The sequence below is a fragment of the Plasmodium reichenowi genome, chromosome 13, assembly GCF_001601855.1.
Source record: "Plasmodium reichenowi strain SY57 chromosome 13, whole genome shotgun sequence".
NCBI classification, from domain to species: Eukaryota; Apicomplexa; class Aconoidasida; order Haemosporida; family Plasmodiidae; genus Plasmodium; species Plasmodium reichenowi.
The window spans coordinates 2,165,347-2,185,061 of record NC_033658.1 but is presented as its reverse complement, the minus strand read 5'-3'; the positions used below and the strand labels follow the sequence as shown (position 1 = coordinate 2,185,061).

Genomic DNA, 19,715 nt, shown 5'->3' with positions numbered 1-19,715 from the left:
AAAAAAAAAAAAAAAAAAAAAAAAAAAAAAAAAAAAAAAAAATTGATATAAATGAATGTCGAAATAAACAAAATAATAATGTTAACGTAATTTAAAACATTTTACTTTCTTTCTTCTATTGAATATAAGTAAAATATATATATATATATATATATATATATATATATATAAATACGTAAAAATGTGATCATATATTTAGTTATACGAGATCTTAATATATATAATATATGCGATTAAGAAAAAATATATATTATTCCATATATATATATATATATATTTATGTATTTATTTAATTGTACCTATACAATTTATCATAACAAATGATAATTTATTTTGAATGAGAACAAAATTTTCATACAAATGATTTCTTTCGAATTCATTAATTTTCTTTTTTTCATATATAAAATTGTGTATATTTTTATTTATTAAATAAAAAAAATAATCCATTATCCTTAGAAGAAGACTTCTATGTATTAATTTATACACAACTTGTATTTGAAAAAATTCAAAAATTATATTAATTATTTCTAAAGTATTTATTAAATATATTTCCTCCATTAGTATTATATTTTTATTTAATAACTTAGAGATATTTTGTTTATGTAATTTTATTAATATATTTTGAAAACTATCTATATTTATATTAATTCTGTCTACAAGTAAATGTAACTTACTTAGGATACTTATTTTATCAATAAATAAAACATTTTCATTATTATTCTTACAGAAGTTTTTTTTTTTTATATGCACAATTTTTTTTTTTCTTTCTTTTTTTCCGTCCCCTACACCTAAGGGTTTGTTTTCTTCTAAGGAAATGGGACATAAGGGGTTAATAGATTTGTCCGCATCATCATTAGTATTACTATAATAATAATAATTATTATTATTATTACTATTGTTATTACTATTATCCATGTTGTTTAGTTTATTAAAATCTTTATTTTTAAATTTTTCCTCTTCAAAAATGTAATTATTATCACTAATTGAATATTTATCATCATCATTATTATCATTGGAAATACTCATATCATCATCATCATTATTATCATTGGAAATACTCATATCATCATCAATATTATCATCGGAAATACTCATATCATCATCATCAATATGATGATCACTATGATTCTCTTTTATATCATCATCTGTATAATCATTCTTATAACGATTGGGGAAATACCTTTTTGATGTGTTTAAAGGCTGCAGTAATATATCATCCGAAAAAATATAAAAATGAAACATATCCTTATAATTCATATATAAATTATTTATATTTTGTAAAATTTTTTTTAAAAATATGCATGTGTTTATTATACATAATAAATATACTTGCTCATCCTTCAAATTGGACAAACAGCAGAAACGAAATATGAATAAAGAATAACTTAAAAATATATTATAAATACTTTTAATAATTTTGTAAGATAGTAAAATTATATTTAAATGAATAATAAACATTAATTGTTCTTGAGTAAAATATATATTTTTATTATTATTATTATTATTTTGTAATTTAACATTTGATATCCCTTTATTTTTTTCTTCTCCTTCTTTCATTTTAAATAATATATCATATGAATAGGAAACCATACGATAAATAAATATAACTACATGTAATATGTTCCTATGTATTTGTATGCAGCCTAATTTATTAGGTTGGACAATAATTTTTAGATTGTTATTATTTTTTTCAATATTATCTTCATTTTCAATTTCATCATATGATGAAAAATTATAATTATTATCATCATTATTATTAATATTATCTTCTTTGTGTTTTTTAATATCATAATTACTAATAATTATCATCTTTATTTCTTCACCTTTGTTTGTTGTTCTTCTTTTTACATTTTTTTGTTGCATATTTTTTTCAATTCTTACTTGTATATTTTTTTTTAATATAGCATGTATTTCATCTATATAATTTAATATGGATTCATATTTTACATCATTTCTATTTTTTATTTCATATGTATACATATCAAAAAAACAATTAAATAGATACTTATCTACATTATCGTCAATTAATATATAATCCTCTACATTTCTGGAAACAAATATATCACCCAATATTGTATATATATAATTAATATAATAAATGAAATTTTTTTTAAAAATATGTTTTAACAAAAAATTAAATGATTCTTGTTTTTGTCTCCACTTGTATATATAATACACATTATATATATCATTTAAATTATTTCTTTTTAAATTAATTTTATGAAAAAATGAAAATATGTTTTCATTCAATTCTTTATTTAATATATATAGAGCAAAGGTATTATTACTAATTTGCTTATTTACATTTTTATTACTTGCAGAATCTTTTTTCTCATTATCGTAATTAGGATTTGTAATATATTCTTTAGTTCCTCTTTGTATAACCTCATCATATTTCAATTTTAATTTATCTGTAACATGGTTAATGTTTTCTTCAGATGTTAAAACCTCATCATATTTATAAAAATATCTTTGATCACTTATTACATCTTCATTTTGATTATCAAAATAGAAATTAAATATATTTGTTAAATCATATGAGTTCACGTTTTTTTCGATATGCACATCAAAACAAGACATACCTATATTATTAAAAATGAATAATAATTCCATCAATTTTGTAAAATTTATTAAACAATTTGATAACAAAATAAATATATTATATTTAGTTTTGTTTTCGTCATTTGTCAAGTTTTCTTTTCCTATATATTTTTTTTTTAATTGATTTGATTCATTTAATATATTCATATTATTATTTATTAATGAAATTAAATTTGTAAACAAAAGATCTAAATCGATACATATGGAATCATCATTTTCACATATATAATTATATAAATTAATATTATGAAAATCATTTTGTTCACTTTTAATGTGAGAATCATTTGTTTTTATTATATCCTCTTCTATAATATTCTTATTATCAGCACAAAATATATACTGTCTAAATTTATCAAAATCATTCATGGTTTCATAATAAATTGATTCATCTAAATTATCTTTTTTATTTATTAATTTTGAAACTACATTCTTTATATTCTCATACGATATTGAGTTTATATCGCCCATTCGTGATATTTCGTTTAATATGTACGTTTCGTTTATATGTTTTATAATACAATATATGATAACCATTAATTTGAAAAAATAAGGAATTATACTTTTCTTTATTTTATTCAAATAATTAACATGTACGTTTAAAATAAAAGATAGATACCAAAAGGTATTATAACAAATTTTTTGTTCTTTCATATCTGCATTAGTTAGATTATCATTAGAACGTAAATAAATATATTTATATATTTTAATATTATTATTTTTAAATTCAAACATTTTATTATAAATAATATCAACTATATCTTTTAATTTGTTTAATAATTCGTTATATTTATTTTTCATTTCTTTTATGAATGTTATATTGTTATTTGGGTATGATGAAATGTTTTTAATATTCAGAAGATTTTTTAGATCTTCTATGATTACTTCATCGCTAAAACATTTATCATTATTATTATCATTATTATAATCATTATTATTATCATTATTATAATCATTATTATAATCATTATTATTATTATCAGTATTATTATTATTATTATTATCATTATTATTATTATTATCAGTATTATTATTATTATTATCAGTATTATTATTATTATTTTCAGTATTATTCGTGTGAGTATTAAATGACGTGTCTTCTTCTTTTCTCACTACTCTATCGATATTTTTGTTATAAGCTAAAAATTTTTGTTTATCTACATTTGAATTTTTCAACATCTTATTAATATTATTATTATTATTATTATTTGTGTTGTTGTTATTTTGTTCATCGTTCTTAATATTTTGGTCCTGTTTTTTTACAAACTTTAATATTGCTTTTATTAATAAAATATGATCCTTACAATTTCTTAAATACAATAAAGATTTCTTAATTTTTAATTTGTTATAATTTTTCTCACATTTATTCAGAAAATATATATAAGCGTTTAAACAATTAAAAAATCTTTTAAAGAAAACAAGAGAATCATAAGATTTTTTTTTTTTTTTTTTGTTTAAATACAATTCATACAATAAATCATTTTCAAATCCGTTCATATTATTCCCTATAGAATTCATTTGTAGATTAAAATTATTTATAACATCCCATTTATCGTTATAATTATTTTCATTTTTATTTTTGTTCATAAAAAGTTCCAAATTTTTACTTCTTTTCTTTATTTCTTCCTCATAATTATCAATAAGTTTATTAAGATCTTTTGTTTCTATATTTTTTTTAGTATTTGAAAATATACTTTTTACATTAATAATTTTACCTATTATATTTTCATTTTGATCACATAATATTTCTTCAGCTCTTTTTGGTACAAATTCTTTACTTTTTATATATATACCGTTTTTTATAATTTGATTTTTTTGTATTTTATTTTTCATATATTCTTCCTCACTATGAATATAATGATCTCTTTTATAATATTGTTTTTTTAAATTATATGAATCTCTGGATTTATTTAAACTTTTCATAAATTTATTATCATCATTAAAAAGAACCTTGCCCATATCTTCTATTTTATTATTTTGGTTAGACAACACTTCTCTTATATTATTATTGTCATTTTCATCTGTTTTCTCATATATATTTGTTTTGGTTATAAATGAACTTAAATAATTTATGGAATTATTTGAGAACAAATTTTCAAATAGGTTTTTTATTTCGGGATCATTTTTTTTTTCCTCTTTTTTTGTGTTTGTTGTGTTTTCTTTAATCTTTTTACTTAGTTCCCTTAATTCATTCATAATTATTTTAACTTCTTTTTTATTTTGTTTTAACTTCTCTTTTATTTTATTTTGTTTTATTTTATTTTGTTTTGTTTTGTTTTATTATTTTTTATTATTTTTTTTTTTTTTTAATTTTTACAAATATTTAGGTTTCTTCAAAATATATAAGAAATATATACATAATATATATATATATATAAATATATAATATTAAGTATAACCATGTATATTAAATAAAAATGAATATATATTTCTTTTTATTTCTTTGTCCTTTTAAATATTTTTCTTCAAAAAAATAATTAACATAAAAAACACATATACATAAAAATGACTGAAACATATCCAGAGAACCTATTTTTAAAAAGATATATAACACAATCGACTATTATTTTACAAACATATATAATACATACATTGTATTTAATAAGTAAAAAAAAACTAACTTGAAAATATATAAAAATAATATAAAAAAAAACAATATTAAAAATAAGAATTGCATACAGATCTTTTTTTTTTTTATTATTTTATCTCCAAGGAAAGAGAAAAAAAAAAAAAAAAAAAAAATTATATATGTATATATATATATAATGATATATTATAAACAAATGCGTCATACATATGCCAAATTATAAAAAACATATTATATTACGTATATATTATTATATATATATATATATAATATAATATTTATATTATTACTTATAATAAAGTAACGCTTCAAAATTTTCAAGTATACACTAAATTTTTTTTTTATAGATATATATATATATATATATATATATATATATAATAATATAATTAATATAATAATATTTTATGCATATATAAAATAATTAACATAATATAATATTTTATTATTACAAATATTTATTATATTGTAATAAATAATATTATAAACATATAATATATATATATATATATATATATACATACATATAATAATATAATCATATATTTTTCCAATTTATTTATTCATTCATACAGTTATTTTATAATTTTTTCATTCATATTTGTATAATTCAAGAGTGTTTAATTCAACAAATATATAATTAATATAAAATTAAATATATATATATAAAATAAAATGTTCCCTACAATTTTTTTATTAATATTTTTGTTTATATTATATTTTAGCTTATTTGAAAAAAACAATTGAAGAAAGTATTATAATAATTGTAAAAATGTACAGTTTGTAAAAAATATATATAAATATATATATTTATTTATATATAGAGAAAATAAAAATTATATAAAATTAGATATATATATATATATATATATATATTTATTTATTTAAATATAGGATATTGTTTATACATTTTATAATTCGGGAATATTTTGCTTCATTCATTTAAATATATTGATTCATCCTAAGTTTATAATCATATAAATAAATAAATAAATATATATATATATATATATATTTTATTATAATATTTTGAAAGCTTTTTTCTCCACTTTTTAATTTTTATTTTATAAAGATGGCGAAAAAGAAAAATAATTATTTATTTGTGGATACGAATAATATAAAATTTACCGAAAATTCAGAATCAGAGGATATAGATATGGAAGAATATGATGATAATGATGTTGATGATTCTAATATTGATAAGGATGATTTAAGTAATAGTGATGATAATGATGATGATGATGAAGATGTCAGTGAAGAAGATGATAATGATGATAATGAAGATGAAAATATAAATAACGATTTAGATGAGAAAAATAAAAAAAATAATAAAGACGATTATGTAAAAATTTCATGGGAAAAAGATAAAAAAAATTATTATCAATATGAAAGTGAAAATTCATCTAGTGATGATGATGAAGAAGAAAACAAAGAAAGATTAAAAGAAGCAATTTATCTTAACAAGAAAGAAAAAGAAAATTTAGAAGAAGATGATTTTGATTTATATAATATATACACAAATGAAAATAAAGATAATCAAAATGTAAAAGAAAATATTATTAAAAAGATAATTAATGATATGAATAACGAATTAAAAGAAAAGAAAGAAGAAATTACATTAGAAAATAAAGACAAACAAGAAGAAATTAAACAACTTGTTATGAGTGAACAACAAGAATACCTAATTCTTTTAAAAGAATTATCATTAAATATAGAAAAAGTGTTCAATGAAATTAAAGAAAATCAAAAATTATTTGAATTTAAAGATATTAATGAAAAAAATGTACCCTCTAGTGATATTAATAAAAATACTTTACTTTATCTTAAAAAAAAAAATGAAACCATGTTAACCTATATTATCTATATCACATATTATGTTTTTCTAAAAGTTATGAATAGTTATACACCTACACATCCAGTGTTAGATAAACTGATTTATATGAATACTATTATATCAAAAACTAATGAACTGGATAACAAAATCAAGTTCAAAATTCAGCAGTTGAATAAGTCAGCAGATAAGACATTTAAGAAATTGAATGGTATGAACGGAGAGGAGCTACAAGAGGAGACCCAGGAAGATAAATATGAAGATGATGAAGAAGAAAGAGATATTAATGATAAAGATGATGATAAAGATGATGGCGAGGAGGAGGAAGACGATGATGAAGAAGATGTTGATGAAGAAGATGATGATGAAGAAGAAGGTGAAGAAGAAGATGATGATGATGAAGAAGAAGATGATAATGAAGATGATGATGATGAAGATGATGGTGAAGATGATGATGATGATGAAGATGATGATGATGATGAAGAGGAAGAGGAAGAGGAAGGATATAATGAACAAAAGAAAGATTTAAAAAACAAAAAGTACAAAATTAGCAAAAGTCTCATAACAGAATACACTGATAGTCATATAAGAGAAAAAGAAAAAGAAGAGAAAAAAAAGATAAGGGAAAAGATAAAAAATGAAAAAAATATATTTGTAAAAGAAATCAAGGATATGATATCCAATAGACCTGAGAAAATTGAAGAAGAAAATTACTTAAAAAAAATGGAAGAAAAATATATGGACTTTGACGAAAAAATATTAAACAAAAAAATGAAAGAATTAAGTAAAAAGAAAAATAAAATGAGGAATTTAACCAACGTTGGAATGACAACAAATGATTTATTAAAATTTGTAGAATTACCAGAAATGAATCAACAAAATGATCAGAAGAATAATAAATTTGACGAAAAAAAAATATTCCGAAGCAATATTAATAAAATTAAGCAAATAAAGAAAAACAAATTAGAACATAATCCAAACGATGATTTTGTTTCATATAAAAAATTTGATAAAAATAAACAAAAAACATTCAATACAAATGAATATAAGGATCAACAGAATAATACCTATGGAAAGAAAAAGATACATGATGAAATAGATGATGAACATATAAAGAATATGTTAAATTTCAAGGATATGAAAAAAGAAAAGAGAAAGAAATTTTTAGATGAAAGAAATAAACAAATAAGGAAAAAACTAGTTGATGAAGAAAATGAGGAAGTTGATAGAAGAATGCCAAATCAAAAAATTATGCAAAATAAAGGATTAGTAAGAAAAAGAAAATCAACTGATGGTAATGCAAGAGTACACAACAGATTTAAGTATATGAAGAAAATGAAAGTATATAACAGTCAACACGCCAAACTAAAAGTTCATGATAATAATTATTCGGGTGAAAAACGAGGAATCAATCCATACTTAAAGAAATCAGTGGATATCAAATAAGATTAAGTTTTGTGAAAATAAAAGGGGACAAGGCAAAAATAGTTTTCCAATTTAAAAAAAAAATATATATATATATATATATATAATAATAATAATTAATTAATTAATAATTTTAACGTAAAATATGTGCAAAGAATTTTCTTATATTGTACTTTTTATAAACCTTGTATTACAAGAATTCCCGAATTTTCTTATAATATATTGTTTGGTATATATATATATGCATATATATTTATGTTATTAAATATTAATATTTCTTATTCCAAATATATATATATATATATATATATATATGTATATATATTTATATGTTTCTTTTTTTTTTTTTTTTTTTAAATATTACTTTTAATTTAATTTTCTTTTATTATTATTTTTTTTTTTTTTTTTATTATTTATTTTTTTTTTTTTTTTTATTATTTATTTTTTTTTTTTAATGTTTTTATTTATTTTTTTATCACACATTTTTTAAATGTTCATATAAAACATTCAAACTAATACATTATTTTAAAATGAAAAAAAAAAAAAAAAAAAAAATTAAGAGATGAGCACACCTAATTATTTCTTTCATAAGAGATACATATATAATTATATTTGGAGTACAAGTTTTTTTTTTTTTCTTTCTTTCCTTCTCTTTTATCAAAAAAATAGCATAAAATTATAACCTTTTTAAATATACTTGTTTAAGATTAAAATATATAATATGAAAAAAAAAAAAAAAAAAAAGAGAATATCACTTTATATATTATATAAAAAGTATTAAAATAGTAAGATGTATGAATATATTAAAGAAGAAATAAAGAAACTTACAAAATAATAGAAATTATTTAATAAAGAAAATGATGGAAAGAAATTAAAAAAAAAAAAAAAAAAAAAAAAAAGGAAAACAGAAAGAACAAAAAAATAGAATGGAGCTATTATGTATTTAATGATTAAATTATAATAATTACATTATTAATCTTTTAAAAAAAAAAATGTGTAAAAAATATAAATTATAAAACAATCTTTTTTTAATTTTCTTTTTTGTTGTTTTGTTATCCTTAATTTTGTTTTATTTATTCATTCGTTAATTATATAATAGAAAAAAATATATGTAAATAGATATATACATATATATATGTATATATGTATGTATTTATTTTTTTTCTCCTTCTTTCTCTTTATACCTTGTTATTTTCTATTATTTTATTTATTTATTTATTTATTTTATTATTTTTTTTTTTTTTTTTTGTGTACCTTTATAAAATGGTTAAAAATGTTTATATATACTTTGTTTATTTAGTCTATTTGTTTCATATGTTTTCTTTATCATTAAGAATGCAAAAAAATATATTTAAATATATCACACCTCTTTCAAATAGGTTCAATTTAACAAAAATAAGAAAACTAAAGTTATTCAGAAAAGAAAAGCAAAAAAAACAAGTGCGCGTTTTTAATCATGTTGTAAATAATTATATTGGTAAGAATATATGATGAAAAGAGAATAAAAAATTGTTAACGAATAATAGACACATTAATTTTGTGTAATACAAAAATATATATATATATAAATTTGCATAAATATATGTATATACATATATAGTTAATGTGACATAATAGGCTTATATGGTGTAATATATATATATATATATATATATATTTATATTTATATTTATATTTATATTTATATTTATATTTGCGTATAATATTTTTTATATTCATTTCATTTTATTTTATTTTTGTTTATTTATTTGAATAGGGCTTGATTTATTCTTTACAAAACTTAACAATATTACCAGCAATCATGAAAAACTGAACTACATAAATTTCCTTCAACAAATTGTAGAGGATAAGGCATATGAACACCTACTATTTAGTAATAATTATATGAGAATAATAATATATATATTGAATGAGAAATGTTTAGTAATTAAAAAGAATGAAGAAAAATATGATGATTTAGATTATGAAATAATATATAGGATTTTATTAATATTTAAAAATTTAACAAGATATAAAAGCTTTTATCATGTAATATTAAATGATTATACACACAAAAATAAGAAAATATCTTTATTGTATACCCTTATGAATATATTAAATGAAAAGAACGATTTTAATAATTATAGCAATAACAACTTTGAGAAATATAAAGAATACAATTCAATATTTAACTATTTTACTTCCTTCTTTAAAAATGCAGAGGATACAAAAAATTATATGACGCAAGACAGCTCAACTGAATTAGATTCGAAAATGAAAAATGAGGAGCAACAAGAAAATGAGAAAAAAAATGAAATAAATAAAATGAAAAATAAGATATATGATATAGGCAGAAATATTTTATTAAAATTAAAAGACGAAAAATTAAAAGTAGAAAATAAAATAAATTCACAATATGTTAGAGGATCTAATCATTTTACTAATGAAACATCAACAGATCTTACATCGACGAAGAATCAAGAGGATATATCATTAGAAGAAAAAAAAAAAAGTGATGATGAATATGTGGATAAAGATAATTACAATACACCAGAAAATAATTTTAAACATAAACATATGAACATTACAGATAAAAATGAAAACAATCGGGATCATTTATATGATGATACCACACAAAATGACAATATAAGTAATGTGGATGATAAAAAATATATAAATGGTATAGGAAAAACAAGAAATGTAGTAATAGATCAATATAATAAAGAAAATGACATTACAAAAAATGACACAAAAGAGTTATTTTTAAAAAAACAATCAGATATATTGTTTGTTCCATTTTATTTTAACAAAAACACAAAAGATAATATTCTAACAAGTATCATAATTAACTTTCTAAATAAGAAAAATATAATCGTGAGTAAGAAAAAAATTAAAAATGTGAAAGGAAAAGGAAATATCCTTGATCATATAGGAGCGGATTATAATTGTAACAATTATTTTGATATATATGAAAATTTTGTAGAGGATGATAAGGATATTTTAAAATATGAAAAAAATAATAATATGAATACATTAAATAATAATAATTCAGTACAAGATATAAATAAGGAATATAAATCTTATGAAGATGATCAATTTGAATATGAAATTGAAGATGAGGAAGAATATTCAAATGATGATGATTTTAATGAAAAAAAAGAAGAAGATAAAAAAATATATGAAAGTAAATTGGATGAAAATGATATCAATATTATTTTTAATGAATATAAATATGAAACATCTAAATTAAAAATATATAATGAAAATAAAACAAATTCGATTAACATGGGATTGATGATATTAATAAGGAAAAATAATGTCCATACAAATACTTTTGTCAATATGCATCATCATAATAATAATGATATAGAAAAATCTATAAATAATAAAAACCAAGATTCTACAAATAGTATGAATTACAATGAAATATTATCTGATAAAGAATATAATAAAATTAATGATACTAATCAAATATATGAAGATATATATGTAAAGTCACATGATCAAATAGATAGAAAGGAAACAGATAATTATGTATTGAATGGATTTATAAAATCAAATTTAGATTTGTTAAAACCTTTCCATATAAATGACGAAGATGACACTACTACTACTACTACTAATAATAATAATTATAATAATAATAATAATTATAGTAATTATAATAATTATAGTAATAATAATAATTATAGTAATAATTATAGTAGTAATAATAATATGATAAGGTCTGAGTGTCTAGATATATCAAATAATACTTGTATTGATATAAAAAGTCCATATTTAAATTTCGTTTTATTAAAAAATTATATAGAATCCTTATTTACACATATAAATTTGAACGATTATTTTACTAACAAATTATTAAAATTACTATATGAAATTTTAATAGAAAATAAAAATTCCATAATATATAACCTATATTATTATACTATCTTAAAAGATGAAAATATAAAAAAAGTCACACACATATTATCAAAAAATGTAAAAAATAATTTAAATAAAGCTAATACAACTCTTCTTTTAAGAATATTTTATATTCTGTGCTTTCAAAAATCCTTTTATATTAATACAGCTAGGCATTACAAAACAAATGAAAAATATGCATACTTATATAAGAATATTGCCAAGTATATTCAAGATATTAAAGAAGGACAATTTATTAAACAATTACAAAAACAAGAAGATATTATAGAATGTCTAAAAAATTTATCACATTTTTTTGAAAATAAATATAAAAATCAAAATTCCTTTTACATTTCAGATGTAAACAAAGATCAATATTTATATGAAAAGAAAATTTTTAAGAAGAAATTAAATAATATATATAATAGGCATTTCATATGTGAATATAAAGATTTAATAATTATAAGAAAAACAAATATTATTTTAAAATCATTAGGTGTTAATATGTATGACCTATATAATGATATTATTTTCCTTGATAGAGAAAAAAAAACACATGAATATTTAATGAAAGAAAATTATAGTCAAAAAAATATAATCAATTATATAAATGATGTATTTTTTAACATTCTTAATAAATTTAAAAATTTGTTTACATATCAATATAAGGAAGAACCGTCTTTAAATGCCACAACAAATAAAAATACTAATAGTAATAATTTGTTCAATGAAAATAGAAACCAGACAAATAAATTAAAAACAGATAATAATGTTTCAAAAGATGATAATCAAATAAAATATATGGAGAATAAAAATAATATCTCTGCATTAGACAAAAAATCAGATCAAAATGTAAATAATAATAATAATAATAATAATAATAATAATAATAATCTTAATAGTAATATGAATAGTCATAGTAATAATTTTAAGAATAATAGTGATTTTATATCATCTTCCAATGAAGGGCTTGTAAAGAAAGAGAATAGAACTGTTATATATAACTTAAATAATAAAGAATACATAAGTTTTGATAAATTTAAAAATATAGTAATAGATTTAAAAAAAAAGAAAAAAAGGAAATTACGAATTTTATGTCTAGATGGAGGAGGTATAAGAGGATTATTATCCATAGAAATATTAAAATATATTAATAGTAATTTAAATAAGAATATTTTTGAATATTTTGATATAATTTGTGGTACAAGTACAGGAGCTATTATATCTATTTTAATAGGTTTAGAAAAAGCTCACTTAAATGAAATTGAATTTTTATATAATTTATTAATAAATAAAATATTTCAAAAGGATACATATGCTGTAAGAAATACCAGATATTTATTGAAACATTCATATTATGATTCAAATATACTAAATAATATATTAAATTCTTTTTTTAAAAATATTAAAATGTTTCATTATAATTCTGATTTTTTTACACCATATGTATTTACTGTATCTACACAAATGAATATAACGCCTTTGCAACCAGTTATATTAAAAAATTATAATGGAAATTTATATAAAATAAGAGAAACCAATGTGATGGAAAACAACAAAATTATAAATTATAATAATGAAAACAATGATGAGAATTATGATGAGAACAATAATACACCATATAATTATACTAATGGTAGTTATGATAATAACGAAAATGTTACACAAACGAATAACAGTATAAATAGTGTATATGATACAATAAATGATAACAATTTAGATAATAATAGTAATAATGATATACATATAAATCAAAATATAAGTAATGTTAGTATATATAAAAGTTTCTATAACATATTTGTTAAATATGTATTAAGATGTACTACGGCTGCTCCTGGATTTTTTAATTTCTTTTCATTCGATAATAATATATATGCTGATGGAGCTATATGTTTTAATAACCCAACATTATTAAGTTTAAATGAACTAAAAATTATCTTTTATAATTATATAAATAGGAAAAAGACATCTTTTATGGATAAATTAAAATGTTATTTTTTTCATAAAAACAATTCAAATGATAATGAAAAAAACAAACCAAAAGATGTTATTAATATGAATGATTATATTGATTGTATTGTAAGTATTGGTACAGGTAAATTTAAACCCAAAGTTATAAATGAACTAAATGAAAATAAATCATATGATACATTTTTAAGATGGGATGTTTTATTAAAGCAAATTGTATATTCAATAACAAATACAGAACTTACACATGATATATGTAATAATTTATTAGATAAAAATAAATATTTTAGATTTAATTGCTTTATTAATAATATTAAATTAGACGAAACATCTCCTGAAATTATTATGAAATTAAAACAAATTGGAAAAAGATATTTTGAAGACCATAAATATAATCAACAAAAATTAATCAGATTAATAAATATTTTGGAAGATAAAGAAGAATTAAAAAAATATGAAGAAAAAAAAAGGAAATATATATGGAATGATTTATATAATAATTCTATTAAATCGAAAATCTCTAATTTCATTTTTAATAATAACAAATTGAATTCTGATTCTTCTTTTATGAATAATTCTTTCCTATTATCTAAAAATAATCATATAAATAATAGCCAAACAGAAAATCGAAAAGATTCATTAAAAAAAAATCCTTTCAGTGATACAAAAGATAATGATAACATTGATACAAATAATAATAATAAGAAGAAGAAGTTAATTCCTCCATATTTAAATTTTAATTTTAATCTTATGGAAGAAGGCGATAAATTTGATCTGAACAATATTGAAGAAATATTAGATATGATAAATAAGAATAATAATTCCTTTACTAAAAATAATACTTCTTCTTCAACTTCTTCTAGTGGTTTTATTAATTATTTCACCAAGCTATTTTCTAACAATAATTTATTTCTTGAAAAATTAGAGAGTGTTAATAAAAGTAATATATTCAATAGAAACAAAAATGAAAAAAATAATTATGTTAATGTTATTCCCAACACAGGTATTAGAATATTACTCAACGAAATATATTTTATACTTTTAAAAAAAAATCTTTATTTTCATACGGATGAATATAATAACCTTACATATATGAATAACAATGATGATGATCTAAATATAGACAGAATGATAACATATGATAATAAAAATGCACCAAATATTTCTTCAACAAAGGATACTGATACAGATATAAATCTAACAAATGACAACCTAAAAAATGAAAATCAAACAGAGCAAAATCTAACACAGAAAAATCAAACAGAGCAAAATCAAACAGAGCAAAATCAAACAGAACAAAATCAAACAGAACAAAATCAAACAGAACAAAATCAAACAGAACAAAAACAAACAAATGATAATCAAAGTAAAAAATCAGATGAATATATAAAAGATAATAAAAACAAAACAATGGAAGATGATCTTAATTTAAGTTGTATTACTGACCATGAAGGAACAGACAAAAATATTAATGATGGAACATTTTTTAGTGAGAATCAAAATGATGAACAGAAAAACTATTCTGAAAGTACACACAATACATCAGATAATTTAATTGATGATGAACTTATCCATTCGGATAATACAGTAAATTTAACAAACAATCCAAATATAAATAAAAACAGAAACTCAAAATTTAAAACAGATAGCAACCAAGGGAATTATGAATTTTTTAATTCTGAACATAATTCGGATAATAAAAAAATTACTATATTAGACTTATTAAGATGTTTCTTTTTTAAAAAAGAAACATAATTTATTAAAAAGAGAAAAAAAAAAGAAAAAAAAGAAAAAAAAGAAAAAAAGAACACAATAAAATAAAATAATAAAAAAAAAAAAAAGGAAATAAGAAAAGTATCTATGTTGTATTTAATTTGTGTTAAATATTATTACATCCAGAAAAAAATAATATATATATATATATATATATATATATATTATTACATATAAATAATTTGTTTAGTTTTATATTATCTTTTTAATATTATTTTTTTTTATTTACTTTTCCTTTCATTTCTACATTCTTTAATTTTTTTGTTCAACTTCTCATATTCAAATATATATAAATATACATATATTTATTTATAATGAATTAATAATACTTTTCACCTTTCATTTATTTATTTATTTTTTTTAATATTTTATTTTTTAAAAATGTGGACGTAAAAATGATATTAAAAAAAGTAATAAACATAAAAATATATATAATTATGAATTAATTATATCTTAAAATCTCTTTACAATTTATAATTTACATTCACATTTCATTAATATTTTTAAACATCTCAATTTATTATTATTTATTTTTTTTTTTTTTTTTTTTTTATGTTAAATTCTTTCATAAAATTCAAAAATTTTCTTTTATAAAGTAAATATTGGTATATAAAGAAAAAAAAATAATAATAATAAAAGACAATAATAAGAGGATAGATTGAATTCTTACAATATAATCAAAATAGACAACAGAAATATATATTTAAAATAATAATGTTAAAATTTATTTACTACCCATGGCTTTTGATTTTTCGCAAGCAGCTTCAACAGCATTCATTACTAAAAAAAAAAAAATAATAAATATATATATATATATATCATAATTAATAAGGTACGTTTACTAAAATATATATTATTAAAAAAAATAGTTATTTTAATTATAAACATATATATTAATATTTTAACATTTTAATTTTCTGATACCTGTATATTTAAAAGAATTTTTTTCCAATGAATATAATCCTACAGCTGTTATTCCCCCAGGTGAAACAATGTTATCTTTTAGTTGTTGAACAGGTTGATCTGATTTTTTGACCATTTCAACTGAACCTTTAATTGTTTGTAAAACTAAGTTTTTTGATAATTCTCTAGATAATCCATTTTTTACTCCAGCATCAATTAAGCTTTCGATAAATAAATAAACATATGCAGGTCCACAACCAGAAATAGCTGTTGCTATATCCATATCCTTTTCTTTTATTTCATGGATAATTCCACATGAATTAAAAATATCATTCACATATTTTTTATCCGTAGAGTTTACATTTTTATTGGAACAATATATGAAAGATCCTTCACCTACTAAACATGGTGTATTGGGCATAACCCACACGATTTTGTTTTCACTTCCTACCATCTTAAGGAAAAAAAAAAAAAAAAAAAATATAGATATATATAAATACATATATATATATATGTGTATACAATAAAAAATATGTGCATATATATCTATTTATTTATTTATTCCTAATTCATTTTCGTCATTTTTTTTATTTCATTTTATATGTATAAAGATATAGATATAAATACAAATATATACCTCTTCCAATTTTCCAATGTTTAATCCACCGCATATTGATATTAACAATTTGGATGATAAGTAGGGCTACAGAAAGAAAAGAAATAAAATAATAATATGAAAGATTATAATTACAAGATTTTTAAAAATTAACTAAACATATAAAATCATAACATATATATATATATATATATATATATATATATATATATATATATTTATGTATATACTTTTTTCTTTTTTTCTTTAGTGTACCTTAATATTATTTAATACAGAACCAGCTATATCGGGTTTTACGGCACATACAATTATATCACAATGACGTGCAAGCTACATAAAAAAATAAAAAATATATGATGAAAATATAATATTACAAAAAAAGAAAAAGTTATATAATTAAATTATTTTATATCATTACTTCTTCATTGGAACTCATATAATTCAAGGTACTATTTTTTTTAGTTGGTCCATAGTAAAATAAATTTTCCTTCTTTATGATATTTGCATTTGCTATTCCATGGGCTAATGCAGATCCCATTTGACCAAGACCCATAAAGCCTTTTAAAAACAAAAAAAATAATAATAACAATTAAACAGTATATATTTTTTGTTATATATATATATATATATATTCCTTGAATCAAACTAAATAAAATAAATTAATTAAAAAAAAAAAAAAAAAAGATATATAATAAAAAAATACTTACCTAATTTTATATTTTCCATTTTTCTACAAAAATTTAGTATACAAGTATAGATTATTTTATTAAATATAAATATTTATATATAATTTTTTTTTTATTATTATTATTTAATAATATCAATATAGCCTTTGGAAAATTTTAAAAAATAGGTTCTTTATTATTATAAGTTGTAAAATTAATGTGTTATTAATTATTAATAATTTTTAGGAATACTTTTGTATATTGAATTAAATTGAAATATAAAAAAACAATGATTAATCTATATTGATTTATAAAAATGATAATATATATATATAATATTTAATTAATAGAAAAAAACGGATCATATGTAAATAATAAAATAATATATATATATATATATATATATTAATATATTTATTCATTTATTTTCCCACTTGTACACAATAAAACGTTTAGATAAGGATTAATTATGAATACTACTGTTTTATATTATACCAGGAGGATAAAAAAACGTAATTTTGAAGCAAATGTTTCTTTGTATATATAAAAGATATATCTATATTGATATTCATACATATAATATATATATAATAATGTATATTATTTTATTAATGAAGTTTCATTTTATTATTTATTTATTTTTTTTTTTTTTTTTTGGTTTTTCTTTGGAGTTATAAGTAAAAAAAAAAAAATAATAAAATGAAATAAAAGATAAATTCTATATAGAATAATGAAATTCATATTTTAATTAATATTTTTTATCTTAAAAAATTATTTAAATAAAAATGAAGTATAATTTTAATAATATATAATATATATATATATATATATATATATATAAAGAGTGCCAATATAATATAAAAATGTAAAGGGAAAAATATTATGGAAAAAAATATATGTTAAAAATAAAAAAAAATAAATAAATACAAATAATTATAAATAATTTTCATAAGCCAAATTATTGTCAAACAAGTATTAATGTATATACGTATATATATATATATATATATATATATATATATATATATTTTATATTAAATTAATACATGTATACAATAATACTTAATAATTTTTGGTGAAAAAATAGAACATAAAATATTATAATAAATATTATATATATATATTATATACATATGTATTTTTTATTTTTATTTTATTTATTTTTTTTTCTTATTCTGTAAACTTCCAATTATGTATTAATAAAAATACACACATCATATTATATAAACCCTTATATATTCCTACATATGTATTTCTTATATATATTTAATTAATAAAAATATAAAGTGATATTATCACAATACAATCTCCTATTTATATCTCATATCTGTAATATTATTATAATTTTTTTTTATCTAAACTTGTGTTTTTTGTACATACATAAAGGAAATAATATATATATATTATAAAGTTGTTTTCTATTTTATATTTTCTATTTTTTTTTTTTTTTTTTTTTTTTTTTTTTTT

At 18.0% G+C, this 19,715-nt stretch overlaps 4 protein-coding genes across 4 annotated transcripts; 2 read left to right on the top strand and 2 right to left on the bottom strand.

Annotated features, from left to right (window-relative positions):
- Nucleotides 1-299: 299 nt before the first annotated feature.
- On the bottom strand, nucleotides 300-4,794 carry PRSY57_1357100 (hypothetical protein; the record flags this gene model as incomplete). The annotated part of the gene is made up of 1 exon (XM_020115220.1): nucleotides 300-4,794. A coding segment is annotated over one exon (4,495 nt), but the record flags the coding sequence as incomplete, so codon positions are not given.
- A 1,463-nt stretch (nucleotides 4,795-6,257) lies between these two features.
- PRSY57_1357000 (small subunit rRNA processing factor, putative) lies at nucleotides 6,258-8,462 on the top strand (the record flags this gene model as incomplete). The annotated part of the gene is made up of 1 exon (XM_012909492.2): nucleotides 6,258-8,462. One exon carries the CDS (start codon nucleotides 6,258-6,260, stop codon nucleotides 8,460-8,462), a length of 2,205 nt encoding a protein of 734 aa, XP_012764946.2.
- Nucleotides 8,463-9,704: 1,242 nt separating this feature from the next.
- On the top strand, nucleotides 9,705-16,046 carry PRSY57_1356900 (patatin-like phospholipase, putative; the record flags this gene model as incomplete). The annotated part of the gene is made up of 2 exons (XM_012909491.2): nucleotides 9,705-9,918; nucleotides 10,198-16,046. The coding sequence occupies 2 exons, from the start codon at nucleotides 9,705-9,707 to the stop codon at nucleotides 16,044-16,046; spliced, it is 6,063 nt and encodes a 2,020-aa protein (XP_012764945.2).
- A 742-nt stretch (nucleotides 16,047-16,788) lies between these two features.
- Nucleotides 16,789-18,309, bottom strand: PRSY57_1356800 (pyrroline-5-carboxylate reductase, putative; the record flags this gene model as incomplete). Its single annotated transcript, XM_012909490.2, has 6 exons — nucleotides 16,789-16,844; nucleotides 16,989-17,421; nucleotides 17,605-17,670; nucleotides 17,839-17,913; nucleotides 18,002-18,141; nucleotides 18,291-18,309. 6 exons carry the CDS (start codon nucleotides 18,307-18,309, stop codon nucleotides 16,789-16,791), a joined length of 789 nt encoding a protein of 262 aa, XP_012764944.2.
- Between the last annotated feature and the right edge of the window lie 1,406 nt (nucleotides 18,310-19,715).